This window comes from Trichosurus vulpecula, chromosome 4 (assembly GCF_011100635.1).
Source record: "Trichosurus vulpecula isolate mTriVul1 chromosome 4, mTriVul1.pri, whole genome shotgun sequence".
In the NCBI taxonomy this organism is placed as follows: Eukaryota; Metazoa; Chordata; class Mammalia; order Diprotodontia; family Phalangeridae; genus Trichosurus; species Trichosurus vulpecula.
Window position 1 is genome coordinate 17,934,969 of NC_050576.1, and position 22,008 is coordinate 17,956,976.

Below are 22,008 nucleotides of genomic sequence, written 5' to 3' on the forward strand. Positions count from 1 at the left end.
AACATTCCCCATGGATGGATCCCATACATTGGTCATCAGAATCAGGCTCTTAATAAGCTAGGGCCAGGATTCTTACTTAAGCTGGCATCTTTCCGATTTCAAGGAGTCCACAAACTTGTTTTTTAAATATCTGGATAACTATATTTCAGTAAAATTATTTTCCTTTGTTATTGTGCATATTTTATTTTATGCATTTTCAACATTATTTTGAGAAGGGATCCAAAGGCTTCACCAAACTGCCAGAAAGGTCCAGGACCCAAACAAGGTAAAGAGCCCCTAGGGCAATGGGCCAAACACAACAGAGAGATAAGTGACTTCAAACACCGGGTTGGCCACAGGGTGTGGCCACAGTAACTCAAATTCATGCTGCTTAGGGTGATCAAAAACCAGTGTGACAATCCTGAGGCTGGGATGCCTGGAGGCCAATGCGAGAGGGGCGGCTAATCAGCATTAGTGGTGGGTGTATTTCCACTGACAAAACTGTGGAGTTCTCTGAAGTAATAAGGTAATGGAGTTCTAAGAGTCAACTGTACCAGCAGAGGACCAGAGAGGTGTGGTTGGGCAATGGTTTCTGGGAAAAAGAGCTGGGGGTTTGGCACACTTCCAGGCAGCAGAATTCTATGGAAACCCTAACAGCTGATATTATTACAGGCAGCAGGAGAAACGTGGTGTCCAGAATGAATGTGACAGTCCTGGAGTTCTCTGCCCCAATCAGATCACATCCGGAGTTGTGCGGGCAGTTGGAGGCAACATATTGAAGGAAGGGCACTGATAGCTGGAAAGCCAGCAGAGAAGGGCAGCTATCAGATGGCAAAGGACCTCATGGTCATATTGTGTGAGAAGCTGGAGAATGAAGAAGCCTTGGGGTCTGCTAGGGGAGACAACTAAGTATAATTAGAGGAATGGTTGGTATTTATATATTGCTTTAAGGTCTTCTTTTATTCATTTATATACACTTTTTATATTTATATATTGCTTTTAGGTTTTTAAGATTTTTCTACATATTATCTCTTTTGAGTACATTATCTCATTTCTTTTTTAATGGTTAACAAGAGGAGAATGACTTCTAGACCACGGCAAGAGAAGTACATTCCACGAGGACATGCAAAGAGGACATCTGGAGTTGATTCAGCTAAGAAAGTTACCTTGCCTCAGTCTACCCACTGTGTCTTGCATGGTATATTTCTTGTCATAGTTGCAAGGGACCTCAGAAGGCACATAGTCTGACTCATTTACAGGTGAGACTGAGGGAAAAGTGACTTCCCTAGGTCATTCAGAGAGTAAAAGGCAGTGCCAATATTAGGGTTGCCCTGTATGCTGGCTGGGTGGATTTGAACTCAAGTCCTCTAACTTGTAAGTCACTAGTCTTTCCGCTGCATCATGATTAAAGCTAGATGAAAGGGGGAATTTCCTAATAGCTCGGACAAACTGACTTGTAGTATAACAAGCTGTCTCAGAAGATGCTGAGTCTCCCTTGGAAGGCAATGCGATGCCTCGGTCCTTGTGGGACTCTAGCCAAGTCAATCTCTCTAGGGCCTCGGTTTCCTCACCTATAAAATGAGAGGGTCCTTTGATGTCCCCTTCAGCCCTAGAGCTATGATCCTGTGACCCAGGTTCAAATCTTGGCTTTGCCACTTGCTACCTGTGTGGCCCTGGGCAAATCACTAAGCTTCCCCAGGGCTTTGGTTTCACACCTGGAAGTCATCATGTGGAGAATGGATGGATGGCCACCTGCCAGGGATGGCCAAGGCTTTCCTCTTCATTTTGGGGTAGAAGAGTATTCCTGGCAAAGGATAAGCATTTACTAAATGCTTGTTGAACTGCCTTGGGTTTGGATTGCAAAACCTTTTTTTTGGGTGATTCAGTGTTTTTGTTAAAGGAATCCTAACCCCCACCTAAATCTGGACATTTTCACCAGCAGGGCTCTTCCTCAAGCAAAGCCCTTCCTCTGGACATGTGTCCAGCATCGGGGCTGGCCTTGTCCGCCCCTGCAGTCTATCTCTCTGTCTGCCCTCGGAAGCTCTGTTTATCTGAGCGAGGCAAATGGAGACTCTGCTCTTTTTTCAGAGGAAACATCTGGTTCCAAGAACATGGGAGATGCTGCCGGATGGGTGATGAAGTCAGTAGCCCAGGGGCCAGAGGGTACTATTTCACAGGCTTTCTCTGCAGTCAGACAACAAAACAACCCAACCCAACCCAGCTCAAGAACAGCCCTCGAATATTGTCTTCTCCAGCTTCTGTTTACTAGAAAAGTATGCCCAGAGATCTGCCCCTTCTAATCATCCAAGATCTCCGATTCCTAGGCCTTGAATGAGATGCTCAGTGAGGTCCATGAAGAATGCATGTTCTCTCAGTGTTCTCAGGAAACTTCCCAGGGCTGTATATTACAGATGAGGTGCATGGATACAGGGATACAAGGAATTTCCACACTGGATGTTCATCATATTGATGAAATCACAGGTGGACCCTCCCCTTCTCCCCTTCTACACCCCCTGCCTCCAAATCATGAAGATGTTTTTTCTTAAGTCTAAATCTGCCTTTCTCCCTTTTGTCCCTAATTCTGCCTTCTGGGGTCAAAGCAGAAAGAGTCTAACCCTGTTCTCCATATTACAAGACTGCTGCTGCTTTCTGCCCTCTGTTCTTCTAAGTATCCAAACAGGCAGAATGCCCCTATTTATTCCAACTGGTTCTTATATGGCACGAGATTTTTGCCCGCCATCTTGCTTCCCTTCCCTTAGATCAACGGTTCTCAACCTGGGGTCCACAGATTTCAAGGGGTCTATGAACTTGACAGTCAAAAGCTTTTTTCTTCTTATTAGCCTCTAAGGTTTTTATTTTTATTAGCCTCTAAGTTAGCATTTTCTTCAATTATTTAAAAACATTATCCCAAGAAGCAATCCATAGACTGTACCAGACTGCCAAAGGAGTCCATGCTACAACAGACATGAAGGGTCCCTCCCTTCAATATTGTCAGACTTATAAGGGTCCTTCCTAAAAGGTTCTGGGCTGGCCCAGAACTGAACACAATACTTGCTCCAGACTTGATCATGATAGAGTCTGGTGAACTAGGATTTTCCTCATTCTGGACACTGTTCAGTCTAATATCATGTTAGTTCTCTTTTTCTAGCCCTTCCCCACTATATTAAAGGAGTCATATTTATGGTTTAGTAGATTTAGCTGCTTCGCTCATAGTCCTAGCAGGTCAACTGGATGAAGGGCAGGCAGGCAGGCCAAGCTACAATATGTCCACATGAACCCTCCTATGGTCCAAGATAGTGAGAGGTCTGGAGACCGGCCTGGACAAAGAGTAACGGAAAGAACTCAGGATGTTTATTTAGCCTGGACAAGAAAACATCTGAGGGGGCCGCAGCATCCATCTTTACATATTTGAAGGCCAAATCAATATTTATTTTTTATTTATTTTTTCAAATTCATATTTCTAAACAAGTAATCTGAGTCTGAGTGATCTGAGACTCCCCTGCTTACCAGTTTTCAGGGGCTCCCTATTGGCTTGAGGATAAAAATGAGCTTTTTAGTCTGCTACTGAAAGCTCTGTATAATTTGGATCTAGATGACCAGTCCCCTTCTTCTCTTCTAAACTCCTGTCCAATTGACTTCTCTGTTTTCCTGTAAGTTGACCTTCCCTCTCCTGTCTCTATGCCTTGGCAGAGGCCTAAAATGCACTCCTTTTTCATCTCCACTTCTCGGAATCCTTAGCTTCCTCCAACACTCAGGTCCTGTCACCTCCTACAAGGAGTCTTTCAGGATTCTCCTACTGGTGAGTGCTCCTTCTCTGTGGTGAGTGGTCCATCCCTCTTCAAAAGATTCTATATTTCTTTGTTTCCTCCAATAGAATAAAAGCTTCTCGAGGGCAGGGCCTGTTCTGTGTGTGTGTGTGTGTGTGTGTGTGTACGTGTGTGTGCGCGTGTGTGTTTCCTAAATGCCTTGGAATCAGTCAATTAAGCAACAAATATTTATTAAAATATCTATTACGGGCCTGGCTGGGGCCATAGGGAAGGCGTTTTGTGATTTTTTTATGAAATTGAACTGATGTCTACTTGGTCTGCTTGGCCCCAAAAGGCAGAATTAGATACAATGAGCAGGAGGTAGAGAGTGACAGATTTAGGATCAAACTAATGATAATAAAAACTTTCTAAAAATGAGAGTTGTGCCCCTGGTGATGGACTGGGGATGCAGAATGCAGCATGCACTGGTCTGTTCTGCTTGGCTATCCACGTCTATTTTTCTTTGTATTTTTTTTGAATGGGGGGAGGTGGAAGGAGAAAAAAATAAAATTTTGTTAAGTGGAAAAACACAAAATTGATTTAAAAAAAAGTAATTAGAGCCATCCCCCAATATAATGGGCTCTTTAAGGAGCCAGTGAGTTTGTCTTTCCTGGAGGTATTCAAGTTGGGGCTAGGGGACCATCTGTTGCTATGGAAGGGTTACTTGATCAGGTACAGGCTGAATGAGATGGTCCCTTCCAGCTCTGAGAGTCTGGGATTCTTTGTAACTTTTTCTGTTTGCAAGCATTACTCAGACCATTTGTATCATGTGCAGCTGGTGGGACCTTGCTGTAAACAAGATGGAATCCAGCTCTGAGGGCCAAGAAGACCAGAGGGTGGAGCTGAAGGGAAGCTTTTGGGTCATCCATCAGCGGCTGTGACAGAAAGGATGAGGGAGAGCTCCCCTCCTCCCCCCCAAGGAGCTATATCTTTGTCCCTAATTCTCCTGACTGGGGAAATCTAAACCATGCTGGCAAGTTCCATTTGGAAATAAACAAAAGAGTCTCTTTATTGAGAAAAAAATGTCTTTTTTGGAGGGGGTGTATAGAGCCTGCAAAAAGCAAGTCAGTGTGGGAGATGTCTAAGACAGTTAGATTCATTTCTGCCTCAACTGGTAAAGAATTAGGAAGACCCAGACTCATAGGAAAAAATGATATCTCCTGGGGGTCACTAGCTGTCTGTGTCACCTACAGGATGGGGTAGAGGATGGGGGAGGGAGGAGCAACCCCAAGAGACTCATTCTCAGGCTGTAGGTTCTGTGACAGATCACTCGTCTGGGCTTGGCTCTTTATCTTTAAAAATCAGAGTGTGATGGCTTCCACCATCCCTTCCAGCTCCAGACCTATGATTCTAAGCCTCTTGACACCTTTGGACTTCGGTTCCCTCATCTGTAAAAAGGAGTGGACTCGGACGGTCTCTGGTCCTTTCCAGCTCCTGATTTCAGATCCTGAGCCCCTTCTCTGGCTCTGTTTCCTCATCAGGAAAGTGCACATCCCTGATCCTTTTCTTTCCCACCCAGGAGCCATTGGGAGTCAGGTCTGCTCAGGGAGTCCTTTCCATGTTCAGGATGCACCTGAGCTAGATGAGGGACCTGTCACGGTCACATTAATAACAAAAGCTCCTGTTTACACAGAGCTTTAAAGTTCACATTTCACACGTTATTTCATTTCCTTCTTACAACAACCCCGTGGTGCATATGCTGGAGTTGCTGTTATTTCAATGTAAAGACGAGGAAAGCGAGGATCAGAAAAGTGATCTGCCTAGGGTCACAAGTATCTCAAGCAGAATCTGAACTCAGAACATGTTGACTCCAACTTCACTGTTCCATCTACTACCCTTGACTGCCTGTAGGGCGTGGAGGAAAGATGGACGGAACAACGGAACCATTTGGTCTGTCTTTCCCCCTTTTCTAGGATGTTTATTAGCACCGCAGCTGAACCGGACCACCACTACAGCTTGGACTTAGGTGGCTTTGCTTGGTAAGTCCTTGCTATACAGACTATACATGCCCAGCTATGGTATAGATTTCACCCCATTCCCATGGAATGGCAGGTCATCCCAAAGCATCCTTAGGTGTCCTTGAGAAAGGGCCAGGGATCACAGATCATAGGATCAAGAAATGGAAAACATGTCCAAGATCAACTAGCCAACCTCCTCATTTTATAAATGAGGCTGAGGCCCTAGCAGGCTAAGTAACTTGCCCAAGGTCACACAGATAATAAGTAGTAGCGCTAAAATTTGAACCTGGCTCCTCTGACTCCCAAACTAGCCTCTCTTTCCACTGCACTGCCCTCCAGCTAAGACTAAATGCCAGCCGGGAGGCTCAATTCATAAAACTCTCTGAATACCAGACATAATATTATGCCCTCTGAATTTTCATGGCAGTAAATGGCAAAACCCTAAACACCACCAGCACCATTTCCAATAAAAATTCCTCTTACAGTAGAATCTTTTTTGGAAAGTGAAAAAACTCTGCTTCACTCTGCACTCAGAGCTCATCAGTTCTCTCTCTGGAGGTGGGTAGCATTTTTCATCATGGGACCTTTGGAATTGTCTTGCATCATTGCATCGATCAGGCTTTCAGGGCTCATCACTGCTATAGTTTTGCTGACTGTGTACAATGATCTCCTAGTCTTGCACTAGATTCTTAAAGAGAAAATCGGTGTCCACTACTTATTGGCCGACCAGCCGAAGGAACACACAATGGTGAAGGCATTTGCCCATTCTTTAAAAAAGGTGAAATGCTGGCTTGGGCTTGAAATTCTCTTGCTTTGCCCTCCACCAAAGTGTTGATTCTGGTAGGGCTGGAGTGTGAAGGAAGGGACTTCCTCTCTTCCTACAAGGAGGCTGGGCCTTGCTTCTGGGTCTCCCCAGAGGCTGCAATGAACTTCTCTGCTGACTCCTCAGGGACTTTCACAGCCCTGAACTCAGGAGACCAGGAACTCCTCCATGCAGGAGGCTCAGGTCAGAGGTGAAGTGCCTGGAGGATCATTTCAGCTAATTGAAATGCAAGGTCAAAGGAGGACGATAGAGTGGGAGGAGATAAGGGAGGCAGGGGAGGGGCAATTGAGACCATCCACCTGCAGGTCGCTTTTAATTCTAATCCAGGAGGACCAAACTCAGCCCATTTCTCTTATATAGATAGATGGGCTGGATCATCCCATTCCCTAAGTCTCAGTTTACCAGAACAAATGCAAAAGGGAAGGAGGAATTGAAGAAATGCTCTCTATATGCATTGAAATGACTTAATACTAATGTAACTAGTTACTATGCATGACTTGTCAGGATCACCATTTAATATGGTTTCTAGCAAAACATTTACATTTTTTTAAAGAGGGAGGAAAAAGGCATCCGGACAGCACAAAGTCTATAAGCTTAAACTAAATCAGGGATGTGAAAATGGATTTTGATATGCCCTCCAAGCTAACTAACTGTGGTCAGATCCATGATGATGCTCCATACTAGAGAGGAGAGATTTTCCTTTGTAACTCTGTGTTCTGGAGCCCCTTCACCTGCTAGAACCCGCCCTCCCCCAGCCCAACGACTACTCTGCATCTGTTTTGTACGTATCTGTATGAGTCTATGTTGTCACCACCTGGCCAACCTGTAAGAGGGCTGGGAATGTTAATTCATTTATATTTTTGTACCCCCAGTGATTTGCATATAGTACGTATATATAGTATACATATATATGTATATATACACACATACATATATATTAGCATATATTAGCATATATATGTATATATAGTAGCATATAGCAGTATACAGTAGGTGTTTAATCAACCCTTGCTGATTGATCCTAGCTAGAAGGTCATAGGACAATAAGAGATGTAAGGGACCTTTCAAGGTCATCTCTAGTCTAACAGATTCATTTTACAATTGAGGAAACAGGGTCAGAGTGGGTAGTGACTCAGCCGTGATCACACAGGTAGGAAGAGGCTTGGCCTTGGATTGAGGGTCCTCTGGGCCCAAATCCAGGAAGCTTTCCAGAGCCTCTTGCTGCTTCCTAGTCACATGTATTTGTGTCTCGCCCCATGTATAGCATTTACGTCCCATGAGAGCAGGGGCTTTGTCCTGTTGAAGATTTTCATTGCCACCATTACTGCTCCTGATAGTCTGCCCGTGGGAGGCAGGTGACAAGTGTTCATTGGTTTGATTGGCTATAGTATTTTGAAGTCCAAGTGAGCCTCTGGCACATGTGATCCTCTCCTGACCCCATCCTAGCATCTCCTCACTGCCCAAAGCTCAGCGTTGGAAGGGACCTCAGTAGCCATCAAATCCAACCTTGTTCAATCTCTGCTCATCATCCCTGACAAGTGGCCATCTGGTCTTTGCTTAAAGGCCTCCAGTGACTTTCGGGGTGGGAAAGGACCTTAGGAGCCAACTAATCCAACCCTGACCCTGAACAGAACCCACTCCACAACAGCCTCAAAACGTGGCCACTCAGACATTGCTATGAACAATGGAGGAGAAGCACATCCGATTTGGTTATCCCAGGACCTCTCACCATCCGCTGGTCTCTGAAGATGGGCTGTGTATCCCACACCTACATTTGTGAGTTTCCCAAGGTGGAAGGAAGTAAATCATATTGCTTTCAAGTCAGGCAGTGAAATCATTTAGTAAGCAAAGGTTACAGCAGCTGTGTCTTCTTTGTCAACAAATCAGGTCCTTGCCAAGCCAAGTGATTCTGGTAATTACCCAAATGGTAATTCAGTCTTAAATCGTTTTTCAGACACTGCGATGCTGGGGATGAGGAGCAGGGATAGGGCGTGGGTGGCCAGGAGGGGTGGCCTGTCTCATTTGTCATCTCAAAGACTTCATCTTCATTGGTTCTGCTGGGGAAGCTTTCTATTTTGAACAAAAGACAGCCCAGCCCTAGGCCAGGTCTTTGTTTGGGTGTACCTTGGGAGATTAACTGGTATTGCCATTTGTTACCCTGGTAGGGAAATATTAACATTCTTTTCTAAATCAACAGCTTTGCTTAATGGTTCGCAAACGTAAATCATGAAAAACTGCTGAAATAACCGTTGCTTTTCTGTTGTTTGGGGCAGGCTCCCATACCTGTCTAGGTGATTATGGACATCATTTATTAGAAGTGCAAGGGTGCATGGGGCCCTCAAGGCCATCTAATCTGGCCCTTTCATTTTATGGAGAAGGAACCTGTGGCCCAGAGTGACTTGCCTCAGGTCCTTCAGGTCCTAAGTCATAGGCTTACAGACTGAGGTTGGTTGGACCTCTTATCCACTCAGCCATGAAGCAGGGAGGGGACTCCTGCATCGAGTAAGTAAGGTTGGACTAGAGGACCGCCAGTAAGATTCTGGGGGGGGGCCAAGGACGGTTTCTGTTTGTTTCTGTATCGCCAACACCTACCATAGTGTCTCCACAGAGCAGTAGGCATTTAATAAATGCACGGTGCCTTTTTTCATCAGGCCAACCATATTTAATTTTCTGAATGTAATTATTCACTTCCAGCCTTCTCATCGAGCGTAAGTCATCAGGTTTTCTTGCCCTGTTATTCCATATAGACACTCAGCATGCCATAAGGCAGAGAACGTTGACTCTGAAGTTAGGAGGCCTGGGGTCAAATCCCATTTCTTGCTTTATGTTTGTCACTGTGGCCAAGTCACTTACCCTCCCTGGGCCTTTGCTTTCTCCTCTGTAAGTCTACAATCATTTATTATTTTTTTTCTTGTTTTTTTGGCAGGGCACTTGGGGTTAAGTGACTTGCCCAAGGTCACACAACTAGTACATGTGTCAAGTGTCTGAGGCCAGATTTGAACTCAGGTCCTCCTGACTCCAGGGCCGGTGCTCTATTCACTGTGCCATCTAGCTGCCCCAACAATCATTTATTAAAAGTAGCCATGACGTGCTACGCACTGTGCTGAGTGCTCTAACGTGAGGGGGCTGGGTTGCATGGCCTTCATGGTCCCTGCCAGCTCTAGAGCTGGGGTCCTTTTATTGAATAAATGCCTGTCGGTCGATTTACTGTCTCTATTTTTAACATTTTCATGAAGCATCAAAAGGTCATCTCTGCTTCTTTCATAGAATTCAATTGAACATGCATCCATTAGGCACCTACTTGTGCCAGGTACCGGGCGTACAAAGACAGAAATGAAACAGTCTTCATCCTCAAGGGACATACAATTTATTGGAGATTTGAGGGTGATTTAGGGTTCCCTAGTTTGACCTCTTTCTTTCAACATTCCTCCCAAAGATATTCCATCCTATGCTTGAGTACCTTAAGTGATGGGGGACTCACTCCCTGGAAGGCAACCCATTCTAGCTGTAATCAGAAAATCATTTTTGATAAATGAATCAGAATCTTCCTTTCTATAACTTCTATCCATCGCATTCATTTTGCCCTCTGGAGAGCAACATGAAGCACTGATTTCTTACATTTTTTATAGGAAAATGAAGAGAACTTTACAAGGCAGCTAGGGGGATGTGATGGATAGAGAGCTGGGTCTGGAGTCAGGAAGACCTGAGTTCAAATCCAGCCGCAAATACTTACTAACTGTATGACCCTGGGCAAGTCATGCAGCTTCTCTTTGCCTCCATTATCTCAACTGTAAAATGGGGATAATAGTACCTCCCTCACAGGATTATTGTGAAGACAAAATAAGATAGTATTTGTAAAGCACTTAGCACCGAGAGTGGCAGATAATAAATAATAAATAATAAATGCTTGTTTCCTTCCTTCCTTCCTTCCTTCCTTCCTTCCTTCCTTCCTTCCTTCCTTCCTTCCTTCCTTCCTTCCTTCCTTCCTTCCTTCCTTCTAATCAGTGGCTGCCTGAAGGGATCCCAATTTTAATACTTGTTAAAAGTGAGGTCTTGGAAAACATACCTAATTTCTGTAAGCCTCAGTTTCCCCTTCTGTAAAGTCAGGGGTTGGACTAGACGTCCTCAAAGGTGCTTTCCAGCTTTAACTGGATGATCCTGTGATCCTACTGGACCACATTCCTTGGCCTTTGTTTTCTCTTTTGGAGGCCAGTTAGTCAGTCCCTGGGGCCTGCTGAGAAATAAAAAGGCTGTACCGGCCACTCTGGGACTCTTGGTTTCTAATGGGTTAATACATGTCCAGAACATACCTGTCCTTACAACTCAGATAACTCCAAATGAAGGACTACTTGTGTCAGCTCTGGGAAGAGAGGTCACATGCAAAGTCACCGGCTGGCAAGCCGCTTCTAGGTTTCCGCTGTGAAAATGCCAATGAAAAATCTCCTTTCTCTTAGGAACAAAACATCCTCTCAAAAGACAGCAGCACATTTGGAGACAGATTAGCTTGTCCAAACTTTGAAAATCCCCAAGGAGCATTTTCAAACATAATGGCAATTTATCAATTTACTTCCAATATTTGAGATGCTGAAATAATTTTCCTTTATGATGAATTTTTATGGCCAAAGCAACGACATATTCATGAGCACCAGCCGTTGATAATACAACCATGGAAGTTTTCCTTAAGACAGAAAATACCACAGGGGCTACCAATATTTTTTAAGAGAAAACACTGATGGTTGTCTGTCTATGTGATGTCAAATATCAGAAAGTAGCATATAGTCACACCCAGATGGCCGAATGCATGACATCTGTTTGATGTCCTATGTATGTCTGTATGATATCAGACATAGGGATTTAGGGAGGGGTGGTTGGGTTGGGGAGGAGGGTGGTTGGGAAAGAGGGTGGCTGTCTTTAAATATCTGAAGGGTTATTGCTTGCAAGAAGGATTCAACCTGTCCTGCTTGGCCCCAGCCAATAGAACCAGGAGCAACGGGAGGAAGCTGGAAGGGGGAGAGTGTAGGCTGGCTGTGAGGAAGAGTGTCCCCAGAGTGGAATGGGAGGCCCTGGGCGGGGTGGGAGGTTCCTCCTCATTGGTGCCTATAAGGAAAGGTGGCCAGACCACTTGTTGGCAATGTTGCAGAGGGGCTTCTTCTTGGGCATAGATTGTATTGATTGGCCACTGGAGTCCTTTCCAATAATAAACGCTTGTTTGCTGACTGACTTAAGAGTTCTGTGACTGCAATTTTGATATGAATGCCTGCGTTCCTTATTTTTTATCCCTTATGCTTGGCATTATGATGGAAGCTTTGTTGGGCAGCTAGAGGGGCGTAGTGTGTGTGATAGAGCTGGATGCGGAGGAGGGAAGACTCAAGTTCAAAACTGGCCACAGACTCTTACTAGCTGTGTGACCCTGGGCAAGCCACCCCACCTCTGTCTGCCTCAGCTTCATCATCTATAAAGTGGGGATATAACAGTATTTAACACCCTGGGGTGGTTGTGAGGATTAAATGCAATATTTGCAAAGAGCTGTATGACATTTATATTGCTTATAAAATGTTATAGAAATGCTATTATTATCATACACAGAGAAATATAGGATCATAGGATCATAGATTTAGATCTGGAAGGACCTCAGTGGTCACTGAATTCAACTCTCTCATTTTACAGCTCAGAAAACTAAGACCCAGGGAGGGATCCCAGAGAGAGACCAGGAAAGGTCCCCTGGGGCCACGGAGCCCAGCTCCTTATTCTACAGATGAAGAAACTGAGGTAGGGAAGGAGACTGACTTGCTCAGGCTTATACAACAAGGACCAGAAGCAAATAAATTAGAATAGAGGATCTTAGATTTGGGAGGCCGTAGAACTCAAGCCTCTTGTTTTACTTGTGAGGAAAAGGAGCACCACGGTGGGGGTCGGGGAGGGGGCTCATGTGTCACAGGATGAGAGGGTTATAGATGTGGAGATGAAGGGAACTTGGAGTTCATCCAATGCAGCCCCTTGATTTTACAAATGGGGAAACTGAGGCCCAGAGGAGAAGCAAATTACCCCAGACCACAATGAGAGTCAATGATGGATTCACTTGGATTTGAACTCAGCTTCTCACTCTTTCTGCTATAACATGCCACCAGAGGAAGGCATCTGCTCAATGGGACTACCCAGGCTGTGTTATTTCTCTCTTATAAGGAACTATAATCTGGATGGAGCTTAGGGTCGGAGTTCAACATTGCGGATTATTGCCTGTGCAATATAGTTCAATATAATTTGCAAGCAACAGTTTTCTGGGGGAGAGAGGTAGCTGGTATTTAATGAAGTAATGGGTGCACAAAACTACTTGAAAAAGCCTTTTTGAGCGACAGAACAAAAGAAAACCCCAAAATCCAGGAGAACTGCTGTCTGTGCAAGGTCAGTTTTCTTGAACTATAACGGAGAAACCCGAGTGGCTGAAGATATTAACGGCACATCCTGAAAGCCTGTTTTCTCTATTTTGGCTGATTCTGGGGAACTTAAAGTCATTTTTCAAATCACAGGGAAGGCTCGGGCATCACAAAGTCAGCGCTGAACTTGGAGAGTTTTACGGGAGGCGCTGAAGAGGGAGGCTCCTATCCCAGTGCTTGGACGAGAGCTGGATTCCCACAGATGAAGGAAGACGTTGGGAGTGGAAGAGTTAATTCTCTCTCCTCCTCCTTCTTCTCCTCTTCTCCCCTTACCTCTCCCTCCCCCCACTCCCACCCCAGCTGCCTGTACTGCTGGTGTACTTTCTGTGACCCTGCTTAATGCAGGGAAGGCCTCAAACACAATGTCCTGTAACCTGTACTGTTGACATAGCCATAAAATAGAACCCTTTACACATGGAGCAAACAGTCCCGGCGCGGCAAATCCATCCTGCTTATGGGCACCTCGTCACTTCTAACAGGCAGAGATTAATAGGAAGCAATAGAGGAAGCCTCTGGAGGTGACGTAGGCATGCACTGGGAACACACACACAAAAGCACAGACCATCTCCGACACAGTGGTGGTGTTTGGGTGGCAAGCACGTGCGGGAAAGGTGTGCCTCATGCCCACTTAAGACAAGAGAATGGACGCTCAGGTTCCCGTCCTGAGCCAAGAAACTTATTTCTTTCTCTCTCCAATGTCAGAGAGCAGTTTTTGCAGAGTTCCGAATCCCTTGACTCAGTTTACCTTTTGACCCAAATGCTCTAGCATTGTCTCTTAGCTGGTAACAGCCATTATGAAATAACTGAATTGCTCTAACTAGTCTTCACCCTGAAAGACAATTGTGAAATGATTCTAACACAACAGCCACACTCTATTCTGAGACATGATTTTCTTGCCTACCTGAGCACATATCATGGGCTATTATAAATGCTACCCCCCACCCCTGACTTAGTGCACCTTACATCTGGCTTGAATTAGTCACTAGCAAAACTGCCAACAACTATTTTTTTGGACCAACCCCAAGAATTCAACAGGGCTCATAAAACCTTTTCTTTTTCCCAGAGGGACAAACAACAAACACAAAAAAGCTTGGCCTGGGCTCCATTATGAAAAATAAGAGCCACTGGTTTCCCAGTTCCCACAGTCAAATCAAGCAATAACAGTGGCAGGACGTGACTTGCTTTTGCTCAAGTGTGGCTGACTTCCTGGCTCAACCTCTTGGGGAGATACAAGGCAAGAGATTCTGAACATCAGTTACAGTCTCTTCCTGGTACCTGGAAGGTTTCCATACCATCCCCTGAAGCAGGCCTAGCAGGGAAGCTCTCTCTTTCTAGTCCCTAAATGTTACAGGCAACATTTTTCCTTCATAAGTCCTAAGGACACATAGGGAATCAAGGAAGCAGGACTGGTTGGAGAGGGGGGCTCTATAAAAGGATGAGACAATGTAGCTGACTGTGCCAAGAGACCAGTGGAAATTCACCAGATACAGAAAAGAGGAGATCGGCCCACCTGTGTCTGTTGAGGGATATTTACAAAGCTTGGATCCCGGGGTCCAACACTGACGAATCGGTTTGCGGGGGAGGTGCTGGGTGTCGAGTAGGCTGTGAAGGGAAGGGACACATGCGTTCAGGAAGCAGCACCAGAATGCACACAAACAACACCAGAACACACATTCTCAGAGCCCAAGCAGCTGATTAACAGAGAAATGGGCACACATTTTAGCTAGCGAGGCTTTGGGGCTAGTAAGAGCCATCTGGAAAATAACAAAGAAGGAGTAAGTGGAGGGAGGGAGATCATTTTTCAAATGACTGGTAGGTAAAAATACATTTTTTAGGGACATCTTGGCTTCCTCCCCCTCCCCCCACCTCTTACCACTGAACAAATTAGGAGATTAGGATGTGTTGGCAAAGAGCCTCATCTGAATTTTACCTGAGTGCCTGCATGCGGCACCCTTGGCCTTTAGAGCACAGGGAAGAATGAAATGAAGTCAGAAAAACAGCAAAGCTGTTCATTTTATAACCCGGCTTTTCACCCTGCATTTCTGAAAGTCACAAAACATTGGTGTAATGCTATAATCTGGATAAAGCCTTAAAAAAATCAGGAATTCAAGAGTTCTAGGGGAAGAATAAAAAATCCACTTGAAACAAGCTACCTTTCCAGGGCCCACATGGTGCCTAGCACCTTTATGCCATATAAAGTGGAGCCTCCAGAATAGAGAACCCTCGCCACCTGCATGTACATCCCACTAGGAGCTAGCCAAACCGCAGTTGCCCAGTGCCATATTGAAATGGCTTCATCTTCCCTCTGCTCTTCACAGTGACCTCAAAATTTTGCCATTTTCAAGGGTTTCACATTACTTTCATTCAAAGACATTAATACAATTTAGAACTGGGGCTTGTGAAATTATTTTTAATATATATTTTGATAACTTTATTTCAACACAATTGATTTCCTTTTATAATTCTGTATTTTATTTTATGCATTTAAGATAGTATTCTGAGAAAGGATCCATAGGTCTCACCAGATTGACAAAAGGGATCCTTGACACAAAAGTTTCGGAACATCAGATTTAGCGGGTTCCATTACTTTGTCCTGTTTTAGCTGTTTTTTGCCCCTGCCATGACAAATCAATGAAAGCTTGTGGACAGGAGACCTACAGGATGGGGGGGGCTTGGATGAGTAGTGACCTTCACCTTTGGAGGAATCATCAGCATTGATGAACTCACAAATAATAGGGTCATAGATCTAGGTAGGGCTGAAGGGACCATAGAGGTTGATAATGAAGAGATTATGGACTAGAGGGCCATAGTTCTAGGGATGGGAAGGACCTGAGGAGGACATCATGTCCAACTCCCTCATTTTTCAGGAAAAGAAACTGAGGCCAATGTAGGTCAAGTGATTTGCTCAAGATCACATAGGTAATATTTGAACAGACAGGAGCCAGAGGAATAAGGGAGTAACTTGGACGTGAAGTCATCATGTAATAATAACAGGCTCCCAGGATGACAGATTTAGAGCTGGAAGGGTCCTGGAGTCATCCGAGGCCCAGAGAAGTGAACAGCTTCCTCAAGGTTGCCCAAGTAGGAAATGGCAGAGTCACTATTTGAACTTGCCTCCTCTGGCTCCAAAATCCAGGGCTTTTCAGTAATAAGCACACCTCAGGAAGGGCAGGTGGCTGTAAGGAACGATGACCAGGAAGGCCTTTTGACTTGAGTTCAAGCGTTATAAGGGACGCCCCAGGTGCTGCTCAATATTTTAAGATGCTTAACACAGTGCCTGGAACACCGTAGGTGCTTGTTGACTTAGGGACCACGGAGAGGAGGTGGTGGAGAAAGGGCACATTCTGTTAACCAGATCAAAATGAAAGGCTTGTCTCAAATCAAAGCCAGCTCTCTTACAGAAAACACCAGAGAGTTAGCCTTTTATGGGAGTTCTGCCGCAACAAGTATGACAAAATCATTTCCAAAACACCTAAAAACAATTCAAAAGAAACATTCTTTGGATTAACTGTAAGCTACGCCTTCAAATGCAAGGGTGACAGACTCAGCCATGTTGGAGAGCAAGGGCAGTAGGCTGGTCTGTTATTTTTTATAGCATTTTGCCAGATTGTTCCCCTCAGGGAATGGAGAGTGGACTTACCCTATTTCTATTATTTTTTTTCTCATAGAAATGTGTTCCCAGGTCCTGTTTCCTTTGTTAGATACATCCTGAGATGAGATTTTTTGCCATGACTAACATAAGTGCCCTTATAGTCTTTCTTGGTAGGTTGTCATGCTTTCCAGCTGGGCATAGGGACATTTTAAAAGTTACATTAAATGGCTATTTTATGGACAGGGCTGGAAAAACCATTCATTATGTAAATTATTCCTAGTAATAATTTTTCCATGTAATGAGAGAAACAGGGTAGCATTAGTAGGTGCCGGTGAAATACTTTCATAATGAATGTTTTGTTGTTGTAGCGTTTCTGGCAATGGGCTTCGTTGTGTATCTATATCTTTCTTTTTCTTTTTTGATTTTTAAACATGGACAGTTACTATGCTGCAGAACATCTGAAGGTCTGTAGCAAACTGCAGAGATGGAAGATTGATGAAAGGAAATGGATAAAAATGGACATAGTAAAGGGTGTGGAAGGGATCTGATTGGCACCAGTGTGCGTGGGGTAGGATTGGAACCAAGGGAGGGAGATGAGATGAGATCACAGATGCACGGAAGCCCCGAATCACCTAAAGGTAGCGAATGGTATACTTTGGCATCTAGTGGAAAGCTGTAATTTCAGAGGACCAGAAGTGACAAGATCCTATGTCCAGAGCTAGAGGCCTATGGCCCAATCCCTTTTTTTTTTTTTAACAGACAAAGAGACTAAGGCCCAGGGTGGGAAAATAACGTAGGAAAAGAGGAACCTAGATTTGGGAGGGTCTCAGAGGCCTTCTAGTATAGCGCTCTCATTTTCAGAAGAGGAAAGGGAAATTGTAGGTGAAATGACTTAGGATAATGAGATCTTAGATCTGGGGCTAGAAGTCCCTCAGGTGTCCTCTAGTCTAATTGATTTTGCAAAGGGGAAAAACTCAGAGACTCAAAAAGGGTGAGGTGCCCAAGGTCGCCTAAGTAGTAAATGGTTGAGGCAAAATCTGAATATGGGTCTCTGTATCCAGATCCAATCTATTTCCCCCCATATACCAGGTTTCTCTCTTTTGCGTCCCCAGTTGGAAGTTGCTGGAGAAAACTTGTAATTCTTTCTAGGGAAAAGCAGCGATTTCCCCCTCCCCCATCATTTTCTGGGAAAGCAGACTGGGCAAGAATACTCTGCTGAGTTGAGATTTTCCTATTTGCAATCTTCAGTTTTAGGTGGTCAGGTTTTAAGAAATTCCAGGAGCAGCGCACGTCTCTGAATCGCCAGCTCCTGGCACAATACCGGGCCCACAGTAGGTGATTAATAAATGCTTGCTGAATTAAATTCAGTGTCCTGGGTGCTCTAGGACTGCTTTGCATGATGTAAATTCTGTAAATTCTCCTCACTATGAACTTAATTCAATTAAACAACTCACAAGGGAAAAAATGGGAGCTTGGAGAAGTATTGGGGAACATTGAAAGAAATACCCTTTCAGGCTGGTTAGTAGGTTAGGACATTATTCATTCTTTCACACTTGAAATGTTAGATGGATTAAGGAAGAATATGAGGGTAGTGTAAGTTAAGGTTAGAGTTTTAAATTAAAGCAAAGCAGCTGGTGGTTGGGAACCCCATCCCATTAACCTCTGGTTTGGAGACCCCGGGAAAACATCATAGGACCCAAATTAACCTATACACACTTAATGGTGGGATGTTCGTAGAAATTTCTACCATAACGTCATAAAGTGAAAAGCAGTGCAGCACAGAAGAGATATGGCCGTCCTTGGAGTCAAAAGACCTGGATTTGAGTTTTACCCTGAAATGTAAGGCTATACGGTAGGGTCCAAGTGACCTATGCCCGTGGTGCCCCCACACAACTCTTTAAGGTTGTAAGTTATAGACCAGTAGACAAAATTTGTATCAGCGGACAGTCTTCCACGCCAGGAGATTTCCCTATCGATGAAATCACAGGTTTAGACCAAAGGAAATAAAAGAAGAAAAGACAAAAGACCAAAGAAGAGAAAAGGGAGAAAAGAGGACAAAAGGAAAGAAGAAGAAATGGGAGAGAGGAGAGAAAAAGGAAGGATGAGAAAGCGGAAAGAAAGAAAAGAAGGTGAAGAAAGAAAAATCTATATTATTGTTTTCACAAATAAGGATTTCTGATTTTTTTTCTGCTTTCTTACTGTAGCATCCCTTCCTTCAACAGTAGAAATACTAATTAAATACCTAGTATATGCATGAGCACTGGCTTAGGGGGTGTGTGTGGTGAGGGAAGCTTAAATTATAAACTTGAGAGCAGGGATTCTTTCTTTTCTCTCTTCCACAGTACCTAGCACAGTGAGTGCTTGGTACACAGTGGCACTTAATAAATATTTCTTGAATTGTGGTACACAGTAGGTACTTAATAAATACTTCTTGAATTGAATCCAAGCCAGTTGATTTCCTATACTTGTTTGACAACCCCACACATTGGGGCTCCACTTTCTCACTGCTTGGTAAAAAAAACTCTCCCATGTGATTCATTTTCATGTTTAAAACAAGTGATCCATCACCCAGCGAGAGGGAGCCCTGTGCACGCTCAGTGAAACTCAAAGAAAATCAGGCACTGAAATGCCCCCAAGTCTGGGAAGCAGAGTCTAAGCAGCGCTATCAGGCTTACTGTGCTGTTTGAGCCTTCTGGGAAAACAAAGGGAGCTCAGGGAAATACACTCCACAGAATGCCTGCTTCTGGGAAAAGATGGGATCAGGAAAGAAGGGAAGGAACTGACATTAAGCCTCCATCATTTTTGCTGCTTGCTGCTGTGCTGGGCAGCTCTGGAGCTTACAGCTCGTTAGGTTCTGTAAGCTAGGATGATATCATGGCAACTCAGATTTTCCTACTGAAACAATGGGGTTGGAGGAGAGGCGACACTTTGTTCCTGGCAAAGGAGGATGAGGCGCTCCTCAACTTTCTCTAGTTGTGGCCACAAACACCCTGCTTACCCCAGTAACATGACTGATCTATGCAGTACAGAGTTTGCTGAAGCATCTATAGGAACAGCAACTTCCTTCTGGGGTGGGGGTGGGCATGGAGAGAAGAGAATAAGCACATTAACAGCACCTACTATGTGCCAAGAACATGATAGGTGCCATACAAATGTGTTAAGCATCATCATTCCATTGGATCTGTAGACTACTTTGAGGCTGCAAAATTCTTTTTGGGTATACTGATTCTCACAATTCTAGTTGTCCCATTTCCTCATAATTCTTCCTCTATTTTGACTGTAGGAAATCAAAATGTAAAGATACATTTTTTAAAAACCAGTCACGAAATTCAGAAGGGCTCAGGATCCTAAAAGTTAAGAGTTCAAAGGGGTGTACATTAGAGGTCACTCTGTTCAATCCCTTTATTTTCCAGATGGGGAAACCAAGGCTCAGAGAATTTAAGAGACTTCCCCAAGGTCATGAAGCTAATAATTGGCAGAGATAGGATTTGAACTGAGGTCTTCTGACTTCAAATTTAAAACTTCCTTACTGTAACATTCTCCCTTCTTGTGGAAAATGCTCAAAGTTGTTCCCTTGGAAGTCCATGCACTTAATAAAATGATGTTGTCACTACTCAGAATATTTGGGACCTTTTCTTTTAGAAATGCCTTTGGATACAGTTTAGTAGTCATAAGAAGTAGGCCAGAAAGTATCTTCATACTTATTAGTAAATTAAGACACTTTTCCTTGGCCAGCTCCAATTGAGACCATTCCATAGAAGAAATTGTTCAATCATTTGGGACATGTTTAGTCTGGAGGAGATAAGACTTGGGGAAGAGGTCGTCTCAAACATCTGAAGGGATGTCATGTAAGAGGGATTGGAATTGTTCTTCTTGGTCTTTGAGGGAGCAAAAAATAAGGAGAAGCTGCAAAGAGGCAAAATAAAGTTTGATGTCAGGAAAAAAGTTTACTAATAATTTGTTGTGGTTGAGTCATTTCAGTTGTGACTGACTCTTTGTGACCCCATTTGGGGTTTTCTTGGCAAAGATACTGGAGTGGTTTGCCACTTCCTTCTCCAGTGCATTTTACAGATGAGGAAACTGAGGCAAACAGGGTTAAGCAGACATTAGCTGTCTGAGGACAGATTTGAACTCAGGTCTTCCTGACTCCAGACCCTGATCTATCCACTGCCGTGCCACCTAGCTGGGTGTCCCTGGGTGTCCGCATGGGCTGCCTTGGGTGGTGGCAGGTTCCTTCTCACTGGAGACTGGATGACCAATTCTAGAGCATGGTCTGGTAATGCACAGGGTCAATGAGATGATCTCTAAGCTCTCTTCCATCTCTTAGATTCCACGATTCTTTGAAGGGACTTTTGGAAGGAGAGGTAGCGTCCCTTGATGGCTTTTGAAGAACCTGATTCAGGGAGGTCAAGGCCGGATGGCTGCTCTCTCTCTCACCTTTCACACAGAGGGGCTTTTCTGGGTCCCCAGAAGCCATCTCAGCAGTGTGAGGAGCCTCCCCTTAGGTCCTGAAGACCCACTTGTCTTCCAAAGGCATGAGCCTACCTGTTACTCAAGTCATTATCTCCTCCTCTAAGCCTTGACCCCACTGTGCCTTCACAGTTTGAAAAAAAAAAAAAGATTCCAAGCTGTGGCTTGAATGGAGTGCTCAGAATGCTCAGTCTGGTTCTGAACAGACTAAATCATCAGTTTTCCATCTCGGCCAGGAGTCTGCACGTTGCCCTCAGAAGGAAGGATGTAATCCTCATCTGAGCAGGGATTTCTCCTCAACCAGCTACCTCTGATTATTTTTAAGGCTTGTGTGAGTATAAATGAAGGATGATTTTTTAAAAAATAAATAAGGGAGGCAGCTCTCTATAACAAAGAACAATTTAAAAGAGGCAGGAGACCCACAAAATACCCTCCGCTTAACCACTAACTTGTTCGGTGACGTGGGGCAGTTACAAGGACTCTCCAAACTTTGATTTCCTGATCTGTAAGAAACACAGGTTGGACTTAGTGAACTTTAAGGTTCTTCCCAGTTCTAATCCCATAATCCTCAGCACTGAAGTTCCATATGCCAATCAATAGGTATTTTCTAGGAATCTCTATCAGAACAACTGGCACATCCGAATGGGTACAGTCCTTCAAAGTAGTCCCCTTGGGGAGGCTATCCACTTATTCCAATGAAGCTTGCCCTATTCAAAATGTTTTAGGAACTCCCTTTGTGAATGGATCATAGATTTGGAGCTCAAAGGGGCCTTAGTGTTTATTCGAATCTGACTTTACAAAGTGAAACCCAGAAAGGTTGGAGTAACTTTTTGAAATTCATACGGGTAGTAAGCGACAGTCAGGATTTGAACTCAGGTCCTCCGGCTGCAAATCTAGTATTCTTGTCACTGCACCAAGACCACTGTCTTTAGCTACACAGAAAAGT

At 44.2% G+C, this 22,008-nt stretch overlaps 1 protein-coding gene across 2 annotated transcripts in view; it reads right to left on the bottom strand.

Moving 5' to 3' along the window:
• The window catches only part of NFIA (nuclear factor I A), a 463,777-nt gene that overhangs the window by 39,197 nt on the left and 402,572 nt on the right, over nucleotides 1-22,008 (bottom strand). The window contains exon 10 of one of the 2 annotated variants that reach the window (XM_036754715.1): nucleotides 14,511-14,602. The exons of the other annotated variant lie outside the window; for it this stretch is intronic. Within the exon in view, the coding sequence (XP_036610610.1) occupies nucleotides 14,511-14,602 (92 nt within the window). The remainder of the gene's footprint in view (nucleotides 1-14,510; nucleotides 14,603-22,008) is intronic. 2 annotated transcript variants of the gene reach the window in all.